The sequence below is a fragment of the Myotis yumanensis genome, unplaced genomic scaffold (assembly GCF_028538775.1).
Source record: "Myotis yumanensis isolate MYYU_CA2020_CCGP unplaced genomic scaffold, mMyoYum1.0.hap1 SCAF_5, whole genome shotgun sequence".
Lineage (NCBI taxonomy): Eukaryota > Metazoa > Chordata > Mammalia > Chiroptera > Vespertilionidae > Myotis > Myotis yumanensis.
In genome coordinates, this window is record NW_027223756.1 from 53410770 (window position 1) to 53434572 (window position 23803).

At 41.1% G+C, this 23803-nt stretch overlaps 1 protein-coding gene across 7 annotated transcripts in view; it reads right to left on the bottom strand.

Annotated features, from left to right (window-relative positions):
* The window catches only part of NR3C2 (nuclear receptor subfamily 3 group C member 2), a 293590-nt gene that overhangs the window by 76069 nt on the left and 193718 nt on the right, over positions 1-23803 (bottom strand). For all 7 annotated transcript variants that reach the window (XM_070415289.1, XM_070415290.1, XM_070415286.1 and 4 more), the window contains one exon: positions 6737-6853. In XM_070415289.1, the coding sequence (XP_070271390.1) occupies positions 6737-6853 (117 nt within the window). The remainder of the gene's footprint in view (positions 1-6736; positions 6854-23803) is intronic.

Genomic DNA, 23803 nt, shown 5'->3' on the forward strand with positions numbered 1-23803 from the left:
TCTATTATCTCTCTGACTGCTACCTATACTTAGAGCTCCTTTCTGAAAAATGGGGTCAATGTGTGTCTTGGCACAGGTCATAGTTTGTACCACAAGGACCTACAACCTGGGCACAGGGGCCTGGAGGGCAATAGAGGCAAAGGCAGGTGTTTGTTGGTATGCCCTGGAGGGCTCAACCCAGTAAGAAGCTCTATTCTGCAGTGGCCCACCCACTGGCCTGACTCTCTCTCGGGAAGTCTGAATGCAGGACACTGACATTGAAGCTGACAGACATAGAGAAAACAGTAGGTAGAAACAGGAGAGTGAAAACCTGGTGTAAGCAAAAGAAACCAGGTAGGGAGGAGAGAACTCAGTGCAAAGAAGTAGGTAAAAAGAGAAAAAAATATCAGAAAAATTCTAGAAATTAAAAACCTGTTGTGTTCTAAATGACATCTCAGTATTCCACAAAACCTGCAAAATTAACAATATCCTTATACCCCCCAAAACTCTATCATCTGAAGTGACCTGAAAGAATCCTATCTAATAAAAAGGTGATATGCAAATTAACCATTACTCCATCACAAAGATTGCGGCGCTCATAGCCACAAAATGGTGGTGCCAGTCCCTTCAGCCCTGCCAGAGTCCCCCAGTCCTGGGGGGGCGGCCACTGAGAGCGGGTAGCATGACTGGCCTGGTGGAGTGCTTGCTTTGTTGCCATGGCAACAAGGCAAGTATCCCACCCCGGCTGCAGAGGGCCTCTGGGTAGCGTGCACACAGGGAGGGCTTCTGGGCCGCAGAGAGCCTCTGAGCAGTGGGCGCAGAGCGGCCAGGCCCTGCAGAAAACAGAGAACCTCGGGGAGTGGGCCTAAGCCATCAGGGATCCCAGATTGGAGAGGGCTCCCCCTGAGGGCTCCCAGATTGGAGAGGGTGCAGGTAGGGCTGAGGGACCCACCCCCCGTGCACGAATTTTGTGTACCGGGCCTCTAGTGTAACAGTGATGTGAAATGCCATGAACAAAACAAAACCAAAACCAAGCAGCCCCATTATTTCACCTGAGAGTTAGGTAACAATTTTGTGTTACAGAGAACATCAGGGACTGTGTAGAGGTAAAAGGCTGTTGATGGACCAGCGACAAGAAAACTGAGAAAGTACAGCTCTGACTCTAGGTGTCCTGAGACCATCAAGGCCAAATAACAGGATATCCATAAGGTTGGGAAGTAAGACTGGGATGACAAATGAAAAAGTTAAAGGAAAAATGGAAGTACCAAAGAATATCTGAGGCCCAAGAAGAACATTTCAGCATCCCTAGGTTATGTACTTTAAAAGTCCCGAGAATTGCCGAAACCGGTTTGGCTCAGTGGATAGAGCGTCGGCCTGCGGACTGAAAGGTCCCAGGTTCGATTCCGGTCAAGGGCATGTACCTGGGTTGCGGGCACATCCCCAGTAGGAGATGTGCAGGAGGCAGCTGGTCGATGTTTCTCTCTCATCGATGTTTCTAACTCTCTATCTCTCTCCCTTCCTCTCTGTAAAAAATCAATAAAATATATTAAAAAAAAAAAAAGTCCCGAGAATGGCAGCCTGCTTGAGTCAGCTCTCTGAGGAGTGTGCCCACAGATGCATGCATTCTCGGGAGGATGGCCCTCTGCACAGAAGGCCTGAATTGCTTCTGTTCTGAGATGTCACAGTCTTAGGATTAGAAACCAAATCAATTAGAGTTTCAAAGAAAACAGATAAAAACCAAATGTACATATTGACTGAAAATTATAATCATAACAGTTAAAATGTGAAAGGAAGAAAATGACTTGGAATTGAAGAAATACAGAACATCTTTAAATTCTATCTGCTTTGGCACCAATTCTGAACTCCCCTCCATAAAATTTGTAGGGTAAAAATACCAGTTGCTTAATCCAATCATATCACTATGACAATTAATACGGTGTAACTTATATATGGAGATTCTGAAAAACATAATTTCATCGGTTTATACAAATGTGCTATTTCCCCCTCCTCTTTCCTGCTCAGAAGTCCCACTGAAATTCTTACTGCCTAGAAGCAAGAGGAATGAAAGGAAGAAAAAATATCTGGGGAATGGTATTTCTTCACAAAAGTCATTACACTTGGGCTTTCTAAACTTCTACAGACTACTGTATGTCCTGCCTCAGGAGACCCTTAGAGACACAAAAATTGTTTTTCTTATTTGATTTCTGATATTAAACCTACGTTCTCACCGGAGTTGATCCTGTAATTTCTCTCACCAGACCTACACTGCCCGAGTTTTGCAGGTGACCAAGCCAACCAGTTGCAGCAAGATGCTGGCAGATAAAGCGAATTTCAAGTAAAAAGATCTTACTCTCTGCGCTCGGTGTTTCAGTCATGATTCTGTCACTCTTTGGTCTCTGGGTCATTTGTTTTTCACTTACTTCTTCATTTCAGTTTTTAAAGCATTTCACAGCAGGGGACTTACTGATGTCTCAATCATTTTATTCCCCACTCCCCAAACACTCCTTCCTATTCGGGGAAAATCTACTCCTTTGGCTATTCGGATGTCTAATTCTTTACTTTTTCTAATTCTTTTAAGTTTTCAGCAGCACTATTAGTTATCTTCTGCTTCCCTTCTCTTTTGTCCAAAATTATGAACTCTTTTCTTTAAATTTTGTTATAAAACATGTTCATATTATTCACAAACTAGAAAAAAAGAGAAGAAAAGCCTTGTCCATAATCCTTACTAACACAATCATTTTGTGTATTTAACATTTCTTTCTCGTCTTTTGACTCACGTGAGTCTCTTTATGTATAGTTGTAATCACAGAATAACCAAAATAATTTTTTATTACTGGTTTTCCAGAAAGTATTCTATGTCGTTATGAATTTTCATTGCTGTGATTTTATTGGCTGATTAATATTGCATTATGTTGATGACCATTAATCTAAATATTTTCCTCTCTTTGGTTCCATTCTTGTTAATAATGCACAAGAGCGTCTGTTTCTTTGAATGACTCCCAGCATTTTAGCTTTGTGTCCCTTCAATTTTTAACCTAGTTGCCTTTTCTCTGCCTCCCAAAAAGCAACCATGATGTCTGCTGTTGCTACTCCTTCCTGTATCCGACATCCTTTTCTCTTTCCACATGACATGTTCCATTCCAAGAGGAAACGGTGGACCCGATCTGGCTACCCAATAAATCGAGTGGGGAACATTCGGCCCACAGGCTGTGTAAGGCCCAAGAAATCATTTGGCCTGGCCCTGCCAAGGCATTAGGGGTGAGTTAATTAAATGCTTGACCAACAACAGCAGGCTAATTTTTTAAGTTGATAATTGTGTATGGCCCAGGAATATTATAAATATCTAGATGGCCCTTGGCAGGAAAAAGGTTCCCCACCTCTGCTGAAGCGCTCCAGGTAAACTGAGTAAAAGTGGTTGCTGGGATTAAGGAAAGCTGCAGGTATGTGATGGAAGTACACTGGAACCAGAATTAGGATTATCCTGTGGTTTTGAAGTCTACATTTTTTAAAGCTACAGGAAGCAAGATTTTAATATTTTAGAATCTTCATTAAAGGAATGTAAAAATGGACTTCTTAGAATATCTAGTGAAAAATGAGACATGGAGAGGTGCTTTGAAAAAATGGAAAGGCAACTGAATTAAAATCCTTTATAAATTTTTTTTAAAAAATTAAGTATAGTTTGTATACAATATTCTATTAGTTTCAGGTGTACAATATAGTGATTCCACATTTATATACTTGACAATGTAATCACTGCAGCAAGTCTAGCAATCATCCTGTCACCATGACTACAATGCATTTTTCAGGTCTCTAGTGATAGGATCTTGAATTCCAAGTTTCTTAGCTGTAAAATGGGAGGCTTGGAATAGAAACAAAGCAAAATGAAACAAAACAAAACAAAACAAAACACCTCTAAGATCCCCTCTATATTCTATGGTCAAAGTGCAGACAAGCCAGAAACACACCAAAGGACTCATTTTTGATCTGAGGGCCACTTAGCTTTTAGGCTGAGCTTTATATTTTTTAGGAGAATCTTTAAAAGACATGACTAGATCATGCTCTTCAGGACACTGGCATGTAACAGTAAAGTGACTCCTTCCTTTGGAGAAGGAGGTAAATGCTCCTGCATACAGAACCAGGACCTTTTTTTAGATCTCCTAATAGGGGCTATACTAAGAATGGCAGGCCCAGCTTGGGGCCAGAAAAGCTGCTATTTTCCTTTCCATTTCTCTGTTGACATGCTCACATCTCCTGCTATATTTTCCTTTGTATGCAGCCTAAAGCTCAGCAGGATTTTTAAAGAAAAGAAGAGTACTTCTGGGAGGGAGGGAGTGGATCTCAACAAAAGGGAAGAGGCACATTTATGGCTTTATTTTCTGAGGAATACAAACCTATCGCTCTTTCCCCTGCCTCCACTTTCTAAAGGAGAGCCTGCTTTGGAAGCATGGGCAGGATTACGCTCTAACCAGCTGACAGGATAGGGAAAATAGCATTTTAAAGTGTTTGGGACCCGTGAAGTCTTTAGAAGGGTTTGGCTAATTCTGCTCTGGGAGTCAGGATCATTCACTAACAGAAAATGCCTCCCCAGTATTATAGTGGGTGGTCATCTGCCTTATCCCCCAGAGGTGGCAGGGAGAGGGCTGGATGAGAAGGGACTGGTCAGCTCTGCTTTGCTGGGAAAGCAGGGGTGATAGTGGAACATGTCTGAAAAGGTTTTAATTCACATTTTTTTTTATTTTAAAAATCACTTTGCATTTAAAGGTTAAACTTTGCATTACCTTTTAAAAAAATATAATAAAATGGCTAGCATTTCTTTTGGCCTAACTGGAAACTAAAAGAGAGGCTTCAGAATAAGTGATAAAGGAAAAAGAAAATTACAACGTATGTTACTGCAACTGGATAATTAGTAAAAGTTAATTATTTAACCCATGAACCAGAAGTGGTTAAATTATAACTTGACCATAAATAAAATACTACTTTCATAAATATTAATTTCCCACTCTGTCCGTTTTGACTCACTACTTTCAATGATCTCAAGATTCAAAGCAAGCTTTCTCTCTATCAAAATGGTTTACTAAAACCAACCAGACATATCCCACACGTACAGAAACCAACAACAGATCACATGAACGCTGTGTCACATCCTACCAGACCTCTGATGTTGGACTTGACAAACTTGATTTAGAATTCCTTTTACAACCAGTGGCTGTACAATTGTGCCATTCAGATGGTAAAGTATTAATCTCTCCTGATCCCCACTCACCTGCGCCAGAAGGCGAACTTTTGTGCCACACCTGCGATGATTTGGATTATTAGAAGAAGGGAGCTGTGTGGTATACCAGAAACATCAGACCAGGAGCCCACAGATCCACCATCCAGCTTCATCACCTTACTGGCTGGGCATTTTTGGGCAAGTCACTTAACTTCCCTAAGCACATGAGGTTTACCATCACCAAAACATGGGGAAGTACTGTCTTCCACATAATGTGTGAAAGTGCTATAGAAATTGCAATGAGCATTACCATCACCCATCACACCACTGATTGTGATCGATGCAAGTGATAGATGAACAGAAACTTGGTAACTTGCCTGAGGTTACATGGTTAGAAAGTGGCTGAACAAGGGTTCCCAAGCAGGCATTCTGCCTCTTAACCGCCCTGGGCCTCTCTGGACCAGCCACTATTTGCAGTAATATTTGACTTGCAATTAGTGGTGATTTCTTCGATTCTTTTCTTTTATAGCTTCTGCGTTTATTAAATACTTAGAAAGGTCTTCTCTACTTGGAGAATATATATATTTTTAAAACCATGTTTTCTTTTGGTAATTCTGTAGTTATATTTCAAAGTTTAAATCTTTGAAATACTCAGAATTTATTTTGGTGGATAGTAAGAGTTTGGATTCAACTTTGTTTTCCAGATGGCTTCCCAGTTGTCACAATAACTTCTGTTGAATAATCTAACCTCTCCCCACTGATCTGAAATGCCAACTTTATTATACACAAAATTCTCCTATTATTTGAATCTATTTCTTGACTTTCTGTTGACAATCAGTAAACAAATACATAGCTTATTTAATTACTGTAGCAGTATCATATGTTTAACCATTTGGGAGAGCTAGTTGCCCTTGTTATTTTTCTTTTCCAGAATTTTTCTGGCTGTCCTTTAGAAACTCAGAATCATCAACTGGTATTCTGCTAGGATTGTGTTAGATTTATAAATTAATTTAGGGAAAACTGATACCATTAGGAGGCTGAGTCCTCTGCTGAATAACATCCATGAATGTGTGTCCTTTTGTGTTTGGTTCAAGTCTTTTACCTCCTCCCCACCTTTGTTTGGTGAGCTCCTGTAACAGTTTAAAGTTTTGCTCATTTAAGTCTTCCTTTATTACATTTACTCCAGGAGTTAGGAACGTATTCCTATCTGGTTAATGTTATCACATGTATGCATTATTTAAAGCAGATGTGGTAACAGAAACTGTTAGCTACAATACTTATGAAGTGTCATTCATTTTTGTTTGGTTATGTGCTCTGTTCTTGAAACCTTGGCAAACTCAGGTGTGGAAACATCACTGGAACCAACGCCACATGACATACTTCTTTTAAACTCCTGTTAAGACATACTTTTCTCCAAAAATGTTTTAGCATGAAATAGAACTTGTTAGAGTCTTGGAAATCTTAAATTTTGGGAGTAGATAGAGCCTAGTGGTATTATATTACAAAGTAACAATTTTTTTCTGAACTAAAAAACACAAAACTTACCTCCCAAATTCATTCCGGCTTGAAGACATTTCTGAAGTCTGCAGGCAGGACAGTTCTTCCGTCGAATCTTATCAATGATGCAATCATTTCTTCCAGCACATAAATAGTTGTGTTGCCCTGCATAAAATAAAATTTAAAAAGCAACTATTAAAACAAAGATTATTATACTGACATAAATTACTAACATGCATACTCAGCATACTCAGAATATAAAATTTCCCCTTTCCTTCCTTGAAATCTCCTTTTCAAAGAAGCAGAAGAGAAACAGGATTTACAGTAATACAGGCACAGGGATGGTCAGCTGAACACAGATGAGACTTTGGATTACAGATGATCAGATTAACATCAACGTTTGTTCATCTCCTCATTCATATAAGGAGAGCTGCTCTCCCCCATTGTTTAAATATTTTGATAGCTACATGCAGCTTTCAGATGTGCAAATTATATGCAGGGATCACAACAACACTGATCTGAATGAAGGTCCTGCCACAGCTGTTTAATCTGCCATGCCTACAAACAGTTTACAAATGTGATTTCAACCAGAAAACTTTCAAATTATACAGTAATTATTGCACATGTTTAACTTTCATTCTGCTGACGAAACTGGAAAAACATTCACATGTGGGAATATGTTTAGAGAGTGGCATCTACTGGCAACAGGTAAACTTGTAGCCTAGCTCTATCACTCATTTATTTATTCAAAAAATATCTACAAAACATCCAGGAGGTACCAGGTACTATTAGAAACACTAGGGATACAATAATTAATAAGACATATATCCCTGATCTCATTAACTTTCACCCAATTGTGGGGAGATAGACAACAGATGAAGTAATTAGGTAAAACGCACAAATGTACAGCAATACACTCTAGGGAACAAAAGAAGAGAAGGGGCATATAACACAGTGCAGGTATGGGAGGGCACGGGAGGATGTTGACATTTTAGAAACAGTGCATGCGGCGGGGGGTGGCTCACTAGAAGGTGATTTTAAATGAAAGGCCTGAAGGAAATGAAGGTGCTGTATGGATACACCAGGCAGTGGGAAAAGCAAATGAGGTGGGGGCAGGGGTGGGGAGGCTGCTTGGCATGTTTAAGCAATAGCCAAGTGGGAAAGAGGAGAACGAATGAGTGGAACCAAGAGGAGATGAGGAGAAAGAGCTAAGGTGAGTCCGCTCACGTAGGGCCTTATAGGTCACATTTGACTTTGACTTTTACCCTGAGTGAGACGGGAAGCCACTAGTGTAGAGGGCTCTGAGCAGGGAAATGACCTGATGTGATTCAAATTTGATAGGATCTGCTAGCTGCTGTTTTGAGCACTGACTGCTGTGGGCTAGGGAAGGGAGCAGGGGAGGAGGTTGTAATCCAAGGGTGGGTCAGTGGGGTAGCAGTGACCGTGGTGAGAAGTGATCAGGGTCATGCATTTGAAACTCAACAGCCACTAGGATTTGCTGGTCGGCTAGAGGAAAAGCGTAGTTAGAGGCATTAAGATGCTTGGGCTGAACAATTAAAAAAATAGAAATGCCACAAATCAAACTGCAGAACACAGGAGGAGCATGTGATTTACAGGTAACTGTCAAGTTTGAGAGGCCTGAGAGGTATCTATCTAAGTACAGGTGTCAAATTGGCAGCGAAATACACAGGTCTGGAGTTAGGGAGAGGTCTGGGCTGGAGATGGAATCAGCTTGTGGCCATTATTTTAAGCCAGGGGTGGGGAACCTTTTTTTCTGCCAAAGGCCATGTGGATATGTATCACATCATTCTCGGACCATGCAAAATTATCAACTTAAAAATTAGCCTGCCATATTTGGTCAAACATTTAATTAACTCACCCTTAATGCCTTTGCAGGGCCAGACCAAATGATTATTTTGCAGGCTTCATATGGCCCAGGGCCTGGTTGTTCCCCACCCCTGAATAAGCCATGAGATTGGATGAGATCATATGGAGAGTGGGCAAAACTGGGAAGAGAAGGGTCTGAGGACTGAGGCCAGGGTCCCTGCAAACATGCAGACAGGAGTCCAGGGAGTGAACAGGCTCGAAAGCACTCCCTTCAGCCTAGTGCCATCACACTCCCTTGGTTGAGATTTATACTCAGTAAAATAATGTGCAGTCCTTAATGCAATTAAAATAATTTAATCCAGAGCACATTCTCAGTAACACGATGGCAAATATTAGTAATAATAATAAAATGCTAGCAACAGCATAGGGAAATCTATCAAAGTGAAGAAATGAAACCCCACCATTATAGTAATCTAACGACCTATTTAAAAAATGAAGGCTCTAAGTGAATATGATGAGGTGCAGATAATTACACAAAGGAAATCAAGAGGTAAAAACTGTAACTGTGGAACGGCATTAAGTAATTTAAAGTATGTGTGGTTGGAGTCCCAAAAGGAAATGAGAGAATAGGTGAGAAAAAATATGTGAAGATTTTCAAATTTGAATAAAACCACCACTTGAAAATCCAGAAAGCTTAGCAAATGCTCCAAAAGATAAATACCAAAAGAACACCACAAACAAAAAAATCTAAAACAACCCACTATGACAGAAAATAGTGAAATTGCTAAAAAAAATTAAGACTTAAAAGCAGCCAAAGCAAAAACAAAAAAAATTACACAAAAGGGAACAAGAATAAGTGTAATAACTGATTTAAACAAATAAAGCTAGAAGATAAAATATCTTTAAAGACTATCAACTCAGAATAACCAATGAAAACTTTATCAAAATGAAGGTGAAATAAAGACATTTTAGGATAAATAAAGCTAAGAAAACCTGTTGCGAGCAGAATCACATTATAAGAAATGAAAAAGGAAGTTCTTCATGCAGAAGGAAAATACCAGCTAGAAACTGAGATGTACAGAGAGGGTCCTGCTTGGCTTTCTGACCCTGGTTTAAGATGTCCCTGCCTTTCCCAGAACCCTCTGCTGCTTCTTTGCAAATAAATCCTCAGAGCTCTTTTCCTTGATGTGTATGTGGAGAAGGGACTGAAAGGTATGCTACTGGAGATGAGGCAGAAATGATTTGTACACATGGATCTTTTGTGAGCCTCTTAGGAGCCAGAAGGCCTTGGGTGGGTTTGTGTCTACATGCAACATACTGCATGAACATGTAAATTCCGTATGTCATACATGTATTTAACTTATCGGTAACCATGCGTTCCTTCTTTCAGCATTATTCACTAGCAACTATCTGCCAGGCAGTATGCTGTTTGTACCACATCTCTCCTTTCTCCATTACCTTACAGACAGATTCTTCATGGTGTCCAGCAGAGGGGCAGAGTGCCTATCGATGGGTACTCAGCACTTCTGTACAAAAGTTTCATTTTAAATGAATATTTTGGAATCTTCAAATCATAGCCCATTTAATTTAAGCTGTGATTTCTCTCCATGTTGTGGATAGGTGCACTTTTTTTCTTTGGAGAATCCATTACAGTGTTTGCTACCAGCTAGTTAGAACTTTCTCTAAATTTTTTTATGAGAGAAACTAATTATAATCAACTTGAAAATTGTGGGACATTTGTATTTCCCCTATAAGTTTTTTATTTATTTAGTTTCCAACTTTTTGTACAGATTCTTGAGTATTAGTGTATTTACACTGATAAATAGGTTGTGAGTTTTTGGACTTAGGGGTGGGGGAGTAACCGGATCATATTCTTAGCCAACCGCATGGCTAGTGCAGCAAATGTAAGCAAAGCTTAGATCAGAGGCATCGGATACAGTAACGCTGTATCATTATTTTTACTGATGCTTTTATTACTGATATTTTATCTTTATTTTTATTGGTGTGAAAGATAATGAATTCTGTGGCTTACTTTTTTAAAAATATATTTTTGATTTCAGAGAGAGGAAAGGAGTGGGAGAGAGAGAAACATCAATGATGAGAGAGAATCATTGATGGGTTGTCTCCTGTACACCCCCCACTGCAACCCAGGCATGTGCCCTTGCCTGGGAATCAAACTGTGGCCTCTAGGTTCATGGGTGGATGCTCAACCACTGAGCCAGGCCTTATTTTTCACAGAATGGAAAAACTCCAATGATCGGTCACTTTGCATAGCTGTATCTCTAGTCACATATACAGACATACAGGTCAGTCCTGCATCCCTCGCACCATGCTCAGAGACATCCTATAGCTGAGGACGGGCAGTGCTGGGAGCTGCCAGCAGTCCCTTGCCCAGCTGAAGGTCAGCCTGAGGTTGAGGCAGCACTGAGCACATCTTCCCAATACCTCTTTATGTTTGACCTCAGGAAGGAGTCCTGTCCCTGCCTTTCTCTGGCTCCGCTAATTTCATATTCAGTGACATATACAGATATGCACACGTCCTTCAACTCCACAGCAATGTTCTGCACCCCTAACTCTATGTGGAAAAATCTGCTCTCCTCTTTTATCTCACCTGGGAGCTAAGTCATAAGCATGGCTGATAATGAGGGTAGCCCCTTTCATCAAGTAAAATACTCAAGTTTTCAGGTAAAATTACATATGGAAAGAAACAGGTTCTAGAAGCCCTAAAACTATGTGAACACCTACAAACAACTTTTAGAATCTTTAAAGAAAGGAGCAGGCATTAACCAGGCAGGAGATTAAAGGGATTCTAGACTAATTGGAATGCCTCAAATTCTATGTACTGACTTACCAAGACACTTTGGGAGCACAGCCCTTTTTATATCGGGGGGGGGGGGAGGGTAGGCTAACTAGAGAGAATAAGAATTGACGTTGGCCCCTGTCCAGTACCCCAGGTCCTTTTCCATCTCTCCAAAGAAACTGTGCCTGGGGCCTCAGATTGGGCTTCTAGAGGGGACCACTTCTGTCCCCCACCCCACTGATGTTTCCTCCTCAGACAGATACCACATATCAGGCACCCCCACCCCACACACACACTCCCTTTCCTCACACGGCCTTGCTGAGTAAGTCTGAGAAGAATAAATCTGACTTGATTGCCTCCTTGGTCCCCTCTTCCTGGAGGAGGAGGACTCCCCTAGGGGCAGATGCAGCCTCCAGTCTTGAGGAGCCTCTACCCTCTATCTAATTCTAGAGCTTAGGGAGCAGGCCCCCACCTGTTTTGCTCTTACCACTCAGCCACGTCCTTTAACTTAGTTACCCACCCAAAAGTTGATATTTTGTCGTATACCAGCCACTGCCATGTTATATCTCTCAGCTTGTTCAGAACCTGGTGGGGAGGTGTGGTGATATTTCACAGTGCCTTAGAGATGAAGAGAGAACCCACAGCACCAGAGCCCCTGCCACTCCACAACAGGGACAAATACCAAGACTGGATCCAGAAACAAGGATCCTGTGGTTCCCTCCGCCCCCTTCCTGGAATGTTTCTCCCCGATTCCTGATGCCCCAGGTCTGCAGCTGTGGAAAGGCAGGGAACCCAGAGGAGGTGGTCACTGTGGGAATAGAACTGTGATAGTTAAGACTTATTTCAAACTCTTTTGTTTTCCTTTAAAAAACAAACAAACAAGCTATCAAGAAATTTCAGAATCTTGTTTTCCTTTAAAACATTATTTTCATGCTTACCATATTATGTGACATATAATTTTATTTTTCACATTTAACCCAAAATATTTATTTTACAAATAAGAGAATCGCCTTCTTCAGGCCATAAAGATGCATGAATATCCTTCTAGCACCTTTTGTCTGTATCCCATGTTTGAACTCTGACATTGCTTTCTGATTTTTCGTGTTGAGGATCCTACTTCCCATGGGATAAAGAGCACCTTAGAATATAGGGCAAGAATTTGTGCTAGATTCTTGATAAGTTCATTTGAACTGACCTTACTTGATTGAAATGCATAGGAAGGAATAAGCTTGGTGAGACCGAGCCATTCTCCTGAATCAGATCTAACATAGTGGCCTTTCTGTTCCTTAATTACTCAGCTTGTACTGCTGCAAATTCCCCAAACATACGCAAGAACACTCACATCCAGGGACAAACAAAAAATAGCCTCTAGCATAACAGAAAACAAACCACAAACTGTACTCTTTGTGAATTAATATTCATTTCTGTTTTCCATCATTATAAGTATGGAGAGTCCTGTATGTAGAACGAGGGGACACACTGCGTGAGCTCTAAGATTCCATCCAGTTCCAACATAAATCACAACCCCCTATTATTGGTGGCTATTATTTATCATTTCCACTCACTATCACCTATTTTTGTAGTAGTTGAGCATGAATCTATAAGAGAATTTAACTAAAAGAGATCATAACTTAGAAAACAGTTGAATGTTTATCATTTCCTGAATGATATATTGCTCAATAATGTGTTATATGCTCAAAGCCATTAGCAAGCCTGACGGTTTTGTTGATGTTACTTTTCATCAAAACATGGGGATTCTGCACTTTAGTAGGAAACCAAACTTTTGAAGAGTCCTCTTCACTTAAACTTCCCCCGATGGACACTCAAGAATATCCAGACTTTATGCACAATGTAAGTTTCCTTCTTCAAAAAATGCACTCATTTTCAGAAAGGCAATGTCACCAAATTGCTCTCCAAATTAACTTGTTTGAATCCCTCTTTCATTTTTAAAGATCCATTTGTTGTCCTGCTAGAGGATTTTTTTTTCTCAAGCCGTTGACAACTGCCCAGCAACAGCAGCCTGTGTTTGCAGTCACTATTTTGGGCGACATCACGTGTCACTTACATAACCTTGTTTAACTGCTCTTGAACCAGTTCGAACAACCTGGGAAACAGATTAGGGCAGTCCCAGCAAATTCCTGCACTGCAGATTCTGATGGGTGATTTTCCCTCCCCCCACCCCATCTTATAATGTTGCAGGGTGAGTAAGAGGGTGTCCAACAAGAACTGGTTATTCATTGTCAGAGCAAGCTAAAATAATTAACTTCCTTTGCTCGGTTTGAACCAGTCCAGTCTGCCCATAATAAACCCATATGAGCAGGGCTCCCCTGCTGCTGGGGTTTATGAGTGAGCCTGGATTAACATGCTTTCAAGTGCCAGGGGGAAAACTCATTGGAGAAGTTAAGTATAGGTTGCCTTTGCCACCTTGAAACACAGATCTTTTGTAGTTCTGTTTTCAGGATTCTAAGATTTTAATTTTTCCCCTGTGGTGTTTCAAGAGCTCTTCCCATGTGGGTAAGCACAAAGTTCCCAGATAAACATACTTCTCACTGGGAAAGGTGTTCGTCTTTTATTTACGAAAATATGTAACTTCTAATTATCATAGAAGTTAACTTTAGGTGCTCTGCATATTTTAGTGAAAGATAATAAAAGAAAATACGATATGACAAAAGCCAAGTGCTTGCTGTAAGCTTTTAACCTTGAGAAACATTGATTAGGATGTGAATAAGAAAAGACAAGCAAGTTATCAGCAAGGAACAAGGAACATTTTTTCAGGAGGAGTGACTCGCGTCCCACACGCATGCAATAGTAGGAATTTAACAGAGTTGCACTTCACTATGCAAAAACATCTGTTATCTAGATAAACTAGTAAGTTATTCAGGGCAGTGGGTAGGGAAGTAACATTTGTTGAATTCCTGTTATGTGACAGGTGTTTTACCAATCATAGAATTTAATCTTTAATTTAAAAATCCTTTGGGGATGGACCATGTAAGATAGGTCATATCATCCCCGTTTTGTCAATGAGGGCACATGCAGGTTCCATCAGTGGCCAGCGTGGCTCGGATGCGTAGCTGGAGTGGTTTCATTACAGCAACGACTCTTTCTACGACTCCACACACATTTAAAAAGTATCCTTAAGAATCTTTGCAGTAAAACATTTAGGCTACTGAGTTGCTCGGACACTGAAATACCACTAACCACTGTGACACATGGGAGAGGAAACTGCATGAAATGAGGCAAACCTACAAGCTAAGCCTCAGCTGAAATATGCATGGATGGCAGCCTCATATACCGGCTCAGCCACCACCTTCTGCCCGATCCGAAATGTACTTACTTCTAAACCCCAGGCCTCGAAGCAGACACGTACACAGCCCTGCGGAATTGAAAGTGTCTGTGTGTTGGGTCCTTAATTATCACATTTCATTCATTTTTGCCTAACAGGCAAATCCACCAAGATCTCAAAAGAGGAAACGAGGCGCAGACAGACACAGGGACTCTTGTTCAGCCACTGAACTCACACTGTTTATTACGAGTTGAAGGTCTCCACACAGCTCAGTGGGCCTTACTTGCCACCTCAGGCACAGCCTGGTGTCCAAGCACCCAGCAGCTCTCAGCCCAGATAAGAGCTGCACTGGTGGCAGAGGATGACTGCATCATACACGTCCAGAGACAATCTGCGTTTCTGCTAGAAAAATACTGTGAAACCATTTGACATGAGGACTTCTGCTCACACACACACACTCACATATGAAATTAGCCTAGTTCAGGTACTAGGGGGCATATATTAAAGGGATTCTCTCTCCCTCCCTGATCCCCTAGCCACCCAGTTCCCCTCCCTAAAGGCAACCACTGTTGTCAGCTTCCCTGTATCTGGGACACTTGTTGTTTTTTTTTTTAACTACAATAAATATATTCTGTTTGCTAAGTTCGGCCCTATCAGTGCAATCTGCCTGTTCTTTTACTAATTAATTCAACAAATTATTATTAAGTGGCTATTACATGCCAGTTACTGTGAACAGCACATGAGTTGAGACATGAATGAGACCGATTCCTATCCGTCATGGCCGTGCGTGGTCTAGTGTGGGAGACAGGGGTCTATGCAGCTCGAACCCCGGGCAAGAACAGCACAAGGGGCAGCCTGCGGCAGGGACACGGAGAGGACAGGATCACCTCAGCAGTCAGAAAGATCTTCCTAGAAGAAACAACGTCTGGCCAGCTTCTTGAGGGGTGGTTGTTGATGGAAAGGGAGTCAGAGGAGTTTTCTTACTAGAGAAAGAACAAACTACAGAAGGAATGTTGTCAAAGGGCATCATCTATTTAGAGATGCGTGAGCTTGGTGCGCCTGGAGCACAGGGAGTGTATGTGGAGGCAGTACAAGTAAGACTGTGAGGACCTGCTATGCCATGCTCTGTAGTCTGGACATGAGTGTTAGGTAACGGGGAAGCCGGTCCAGGGCTAATTGGTGTTCCAGGAAGTTCACTCTGGCAGCTCAGAGGAAGATATCCTGGAATCATGCTCGGAACTCAGATGACTTTTTCGGAAGCAGGTGGTTAGCAGGGACAATTTCCCATCCATCAACCTCCTTTCTGCTACTCCCTAGCCTCAAATGTGTTTTTTCCATATCTTAATTGCTTCAACATCCACTCATTATCCAAGTGACAAGAGCTAAAACCACTTATTTCTTTCTGGTCCTCCTTGGTCATATTTCACACCTTTTCGATTTTATAACAAAGCTGTTGACTTCTGCCTCTTTGAGGCCCCGTCAGGGCCTCAAAGAAGCAGATAATGGGTATGCTTGAGATAAAAATGGCAGCCTTGGAGTTACCTACCTAGCTTGCCAAAGCAAAGTAAATATTTTCTTTTTTAACATTCTAAACAGGCCAGTCCCCTTTGCCCAATTATTCCCAATGGAAATGACTCACAATATTAGTATGTTTGAATCAAAATTCTTGTACTCATGAGGGAAAAGTGGTACAAGATGTAAGTCTGTGTACACTAGAATCTGGAGTTGAAGATTGGAATCAGATGAGAGGGAGGAGGAGAGAGGAACTGTGGGAAATCATTGTATGAAGACAAGCTGTCAGCTGAGAATGAGAAGAAAGGGGTGGATGAGGGACCAGATCCTAAGTTGTCCAGAGCAGCCCTGGGAATGTGACAGCATGACATGGAAGTGAAGAGGACTGACATGTGTTAAATATAGACTACACTATAAGCTACTAGGCTGGGAAAGTTATATTATGATCATATTTAACGTTTATGACGACCTTTTTGAGAGGTACTATTACCATCCTGGTCTGGCCAAGGAAATGAGCAGCTGTCCATGGTGCTTCCCACAGCCAGTGGTGACACAAAAATTTGAACCCAGGTCTCACAAAAGCCCCCGCTCACTGGGCAAGTCACTCCAAAGTCATCCTGCAATCCTAACATGCACATAAAGATCTCACTCCAGCTTTCTAAGAAAACTTTGTTCTTACACATTTTAACCTTGTACATTTGACTAAATTGCTTAAAATCAAAGCATTTCCCATTTAGAAATCAGCTTAGCCCTTATTTACAGCTGAAACTCAGTACAAGAAAAGTTCCAATGTAGTTCACAATGTCCTAATGGGCTTTGGGCAGGACACATGTGGGTTCCACCCAGACTCGGTCACTTATCAGCTATGTAAAGCTGAGCAAGCCATTTAACCTTGTATCTTCTCATCCATAAAGTTAGGGTAAAAAAAATTTATCTCACAGGGGATTATGAAGACTAAAAGCAACAGTCTGTTTAAAAAGCCTAGCACGGTGCCTGGAACACAACAGGCGTCCCACCAACCTTCTGCTCTTCCCCAGAAACAGAGCCCTGTGCCTGGAGCAGCCCACCTGGTTCCCACCTGGCCTCACCGCTCCCTCCCTGCGCCAGCTGGGCTAGCCAGCCTCATGACGCTTTAGTGCCCCCATCTGTGCACGGGACAGTGATGGCGCCTCTCCCTTAGGGCAGTATTTGGCCCTGCCCAGCCCAATCTTGACTTTGAACAGGAAGGATCTTGTCCCCGTTCCAAATCTTGGACCCCTGTGTAAGTCACTTTTCAGCTAATTGTGCTTGTATTTCAGGTTTGCTTTCTGTTAACTGGGCTTATACCTCATTCCTGTGTCCCACTGCCTGTATTGCATAGTATCCCCCATTCTTATACGACCCAATTCCCCACACCCTGGCTCCCAAGACTGGGCTCTGACACCTGCCTTTCTCGAGAGCCCACCTGTCTCCTCCTGCACCAAACACTCTCATGATGTCCTGCCCAGATTACATGGGCTTCTCACTCTGTCTTCTGGATTGTACCTTCTGCTGCCACCTGTGTCCATGGTCCAGTTCTTGATCCACCTTGGGGACCAGGACTGGGTTACTATCCCAGGCCTTTCCAGTTGGTCCCATCACTGCATTCATTAATTTCCAAAGACATATTTTCTTTCTCTGATTCCTGTCACTATTTCTCTTACAGAGAAGAGCTAAGACACATATGGAAATAAATAACATTTTTATTTGCAACTATACTATGCTTTTTTTCTCTCTCAAAACCAAGAGCTTGTCATGAGAAACATACAAAAACTGCTTTATTTGATCACTAAGAAAATATATAGATTTACAAATGGATTGCCTATCATTGCAGTCATCTGTAAAGGAGAGAGAGACACACACATTCTTTCTAGTGTGTTATGTAACTGGAACCTGCCAGCTGATTTTTAGGACATTCAGAGAAACTAAGCAGGCCTGTGGCGGTTGCTCCCAGCCCTTAAGTGTCTGGGCCCTTCCCTGGTCCTCCAGGTCTCCCACCTTCAGGTTTCATCTTAAGGCTAGAAGTTCCCGGAATGTTCCAGCCCTTCCCTATTCCTACTCCACAATCCATGGTGCCTCCTCAGTTTGCTCAAAGCTGCACAATGTTATCTTCTTGGACAAGAGTTTCCCTACTGGGCCCCAGATCACAAAGTAAACAAAGCCAGGTCCTCTGTTCTGCACCCTCCTCTCTCTGGAGGAGAGTCTGGAGGGTCTACTTCAAGAGGATGGTCCCTTTTTGCTAACAAAAAATGAATGTGGGCAGACGGAAGTTTGCCTTGGTGTGATGCCTGGCTAACTCTGAAATTTTAAAATCCTCTCCAGTGGGGCATGGACCCAAGCACAGAGCACTACAGCAAGGTACTCTTCTTCCTCACTTGTCAGTGTTTCTATGCAAACTCCTAATGGGGAAAAGGAACTGCAGCTTGAAGCAGGGCTGGCCTTGGTTTTGGTCCCCCATCTCGGTTGCTTTCCCAGGCACCTGTCTGACATTGCTGGTGTGCCCTTACTGGTCCCCATCCTTTGTCCCTATAATCTACGGTTTAAGCTCTACAAACCATGGGCATAGCTCCAACATGCCAACTGTTTACCTGGATTCTCATTCTTATGCCCTGGTCCATCTGTTAAATGGTCTCTGAGGCCTCTTGCCAACCACTTGCCTGGACTGAGGTTGGGGATTACTATGCCCCTTTGACTCTTGAACTTATTCCAATTTGTCCTAAACTACGTCATAAGGACAGTACTGTACCATGAAAATGAAGACACCCTGAGATATAACAGTGCAAAGCAATCACAATGTGGATTTTAAGCCTTTCTATCCACAAGTACTGATAAATTATTACTTTCATGTATATATGTTGAGCTTTTTCATATATAGGTTCCTCTGTAAATCACTACCTTGTTGGTCATCCTGGTGAAGTCACAGCCTTTCCAAATCCCCCTTCTTAACTATAAAATGCAGAGATGGGATTGGATGATCTCTATTGTGTCGATCTCTCTATCTCTTTGTTTCTATGGTCTTGAGAGGAACAGTGAAGGAAAAGATATAAAGTCACCACTAGAAAGACTAGGCAGTAAACAGGGCAATGTAGACTCACCCTGTCTCCTGTGTAAGTACACAGTGCAACTGGCAAAGCCATACTAAGAGCAAACTGCTAAAGACAGGAGAGCAAGCTGTAGTCACTGTCCTTACCCGACAAAGAGTCTCAGAATTGCAAATCAGTTAAGAGAATTAAAAAGCAGTCACTATGGCCTTTGATGAGAAAAGTAGTCAAAGATAAGGAAAATTACTTTTTTTGGAAATACTTCTAAGCAAAGTACCCTAGGAGATAAAAGCCTAAGAAAAGTAAGATTGTGTTCATACGTGTACAGATATGTATTCATACACATATTTTAAATAACTGCAACAGTGTTGAACGTTAGCAAGAGATCACATTATAATCAAAGCTATGCTCTCAAAACAAATCTAGAAATCTTCATTCGGTGTTTCAAGATTAAAAAAAAAAGTAGAATTGAAAGTTTCACTCCCCTTTTTCCCTGCGCACTGCAGGCCCAGAAGTTTTTAAGGAGGTCATTTGTGTATTTATCTTAATGCTGCAATTATAAAACTGACTAAATGTGGTGGGCAAAATCTAGAGGCAACATTTTAAGCCCCAAAACCCTGAGATTATTACACTTGATAAGCTGTGGCTTCACTGGGAGAATATTAAAGAGGTGCTCTGTGGTTAACACCTTAGATCAAGTTACATGAGATAATGTGCCTGTAGGAAGCAGGAGGATGATAAACAAACTGCAGCTTGTAGGCCAAAAATAGCCTAGTTTTTCCCAGCTCTGAATTCCATCTGTCAAAATGAGGTGGATGGCATTCACCAGATAGCAGCAGTGCACAGAGAGCTGAACTGATTCAATCTTCTGGGGGACTTTGTTTTGTTATTCATAATAACAACTAACCATCAATTAATGAAATTGTTCGTATTATGAAGGCGTGGCCATTATCATCAGCCTATTCTTCCTCCCTTCTAGAGACTAAAATCAGAGCACTTTGACAACCTCTCTACACGTCTGAGGCCCCTCTCTAAGACCCTGACTCAATATCAAATTTCCTGAAACTTTCACTGACCTTGAATGATAGCTCTCCTGTGTCTGAAACACCCTCTGAAACATCCAACCTACATTGGCTGAGAACTATTACGAGCTGGGCCCCATAGCACTATAATCTCAATTAAGATGTACAAGAATACCATACGCTATTAAAATTACTCCCACTCTATGTTCTTATTGCCCTGGCAAATTCTTACCAGCAATTATCGCTTCCTTCCCTTTGTAAGGCAGGGTGTCTGGATGTCATTTCTTCCTGTCTATATCAGAACACCTGCAAGGCAGGGAGCAGGTCTTATGCATCAATAGAGCCCCATGGTGCGTAGGACATGGCAAGTGTTAAACATCCAAGGGTAGGGCAGTTACACCCTTCCTCTCAGGAGTAAGAACTCCAGTGTCCCATTTAGCAACAGCCTAGGGCCTGGGGCAGGAACGCGTTGGTCTCAGAGGATGCACCAGCCTGTGCTGTGAGCTGCATTTCCTCCCACGGCTCTGAGGGCCCAGGCTGGCAGAGTAGTAGGAGTTAATGTTTAGAACCTTCCCTCCAGAGACTCATCAGTAATCCTATCACTATAGAGTAATGCAAATATATGCAGGGGGCCAAGAAAAGACCTGACAATGAGAGAGTTCATTTGAATAAAATGAACATTTAAATAAAAAATACATTTCGAATATTTTTAGTCGTGTGCAACAAGAGAAACAATTAATTCTCATTGAATCATAGTTTAATCCTAAGATACAAAATGATTTGTGATAAAAACAAACATATTTTCTAACTGCCTCGTTTCAGACTCTGTCCCTTTATAAAACCTGCTGTGCGACGGCATGTGTTGACTGAGCATATAATGGGGTGTAAGAAAAGTATTTGCTCATAGGAGTTCACAAAACTACAGACAATGGCGATAAAATGTATTGAGTTCATTTTAAGGTATAAAATGCTAGGATGCTATTTTAAAAAAGAAAGAGATAAATGTTGGCCAGAATGTGAAGAAAAGGGAACCCTTGTGCACTGTTGGTGGGAATATAAACTGCTACGGCCACTATGGACAACAATATAGTGGTTCCTCAAGAAATTAAAAATACTACTACTAAATGACCCAGCAATGCTGCTTCTAGGCATATATCCAAAGGAAATGAAATAATGAAATCATTATCTCCAAGAGATATCTGTACTCCCATGTTCATTGCAGCAATATTTACAAGCCAATGTATGGAAACACCCTAAGTATCTGTCAACAGATGAATGGATAAGCAAATGTGATACATGTGTGTATATATCAGCTACCTTGATACACACACAGAGTAATATTATTCAGCCTCACAATTCCTGCCATTTGTGATAGTTTGGATAAACCCAGAGGGCATTATGCTAAGTAAAATAAGCCAGACAGGGAAAGACACATGCTATATGGTATCACTTATATGTGAAATGACAACATCAAAAAAAAAGTCGAATCATAGAAACAGAGAGAAGGATGGTGGTTGCTAGCGAGGGGCTGGGTGGCAAGGGAAACAGGGCGAAGCTGGTGCAAGGGTACAAACTTGCAGCTACAACGTGAATAAGGTCTGAGGACCTAATGGTGGCTATAGCTGACACTACTGTACAATGCTAAGAGAGCAGAACTAAAGAAAAACAAAAACAAAAAGAGGTGAGGGATGTGTTCACTTGATGGTGGGGATCCTTTCACAATGTATTCATGTATCAAATCATCATGTTGTATATTTTAAATATACTATAATTTTTGTCAATTACATTTCATTAAAGTTGACAAATGTTATGAGGAGAAAATTGATGAGGGAAGGAGGGGAGACAGCAAGTGGTGATCAGGGAGGCTTGAGGAAGAGGCCATCTTTCACTTGGGCGTTAAAGGAGAAATGCAATTTCTACAAGCTGAGAAGGAAGAGGGAAGGGCATTGATGGTTTCTGTCAGCCAAGACCGTCCCTCCCCAGGTCACAGCTGCCTCAACGATGCCCCACAGCACACGCAGTGCCTTCTGCATAGGACTCGCGACAAATCACTTAAGTAAGTGCACAGTAAACTCCAATGAAGTCATAGAATTAATCTGAAAATCAATATAATACAGATATCAAAAATATTAATAAAGACAATTATTGCCCAAACCAAGGAAACGTGGAAATCATTAGACTTGACTCTAACGCCCAAGGAATGTCGAACACAAGGTGAGAGAAACTGACCCCTAAAACTTATGGAATTCTTCTGTAGGTCTGGATTTACATGATAACTTACCAAAGCGAACCAGCTTTCCACTTTAATATTTATAGTACTCTGAACTCAATAAATTTATCCCATATGAAATTAAAGCTGAGCATTTTTATGCAACAAAGGATATGGTCTTTCACACGTACTCAGCCTTTAAGTCAATACAATCTAATAGTTTAAGGAAAAAAGACATTAGATTTCAGAGAGCCATTCTGCCTAAAAACACTCTAAATTATTTAAATTGAATTCTGATTAAAGCTAAAATAAAATCTTATTCAATAGGGCATGCAAGGTTCTTAGAACTTTTGCAAATGAGATCTTTGTAATTTGATTCTGTTTCATGCAGTAAAGCCATATAATGAATATGTCATGACGCTGCAGTCCCGACGGCTGTCTGTGGAATACTTTGCAACTTGCCCTTGAACTCTAGAAAGGCATGGGAATGATGCAAACCATTCTTTTTGATGTCTGAATACTACGTACTACCTGGAATCATTGAATTGAAATCTCTCTTTCTTACAGAGGAAAATAGAGAGTTTCTTGTCCTTTTACTTTAGGAAATTATATCATTTTAGAGCTGGAGGGAAATAGTTCCCTCCTACCTAGAATTTAACCCAAGGTCACAGAGATAACAGAGGGATGCTAGGCTAAAAAATCAGGAGAACTGGATTTGAAATCAAATTTGTCCACAATGCTCCTTGACTTAACAAAGGGGTTACATTCCAATAAACCCACTGTAAGTTGAAAATATCATATAGATACAGCATAAGGGATATAATAAAAATTATATTATAATGCCAATGTATGGTGCCAGGTGGGTACTGGAAATATTGGGGGAAACACTTTGTAAAGTATATGATTTTCTAGCTAGTATGCTATATACCTGAAACTAATAAAAATAATATTGAATGTAAACTGTAATTAAACAAAAATAAATTTAAAAAAATCATTAAGTTGAAAACGCATTTACTACACTTAACCTACTGAACATCATAGCCAAGGCTACCTAAAACATGCTCACAACACTTACATTAGCCCATAGTTGGGTGAAATCATCTTGGTGCTGTTACCCAATATCACAAGAGGTAAATATGTTAGCCTGGGGAAAAGATCAAAATTCAAAATTTGAAGTATAGTTTCTACTGAATACACATCACTTTTGCACCATTGTAAAGTCAGCCACTAGCTGAAGTCACTAGCTGTGTGAATTGGAGCAAGTTACTTTACTTTTTCTGGGTCAGTTTATCTGTACAATTGTAAAAATATAAACTACCTTGCTAAATTACTGTAAAGAACAGAAAAAAAAAGACATATTTAAGGTGCCAAGTACAATGCTGAGCAAAATGGGTAGGCAAGCA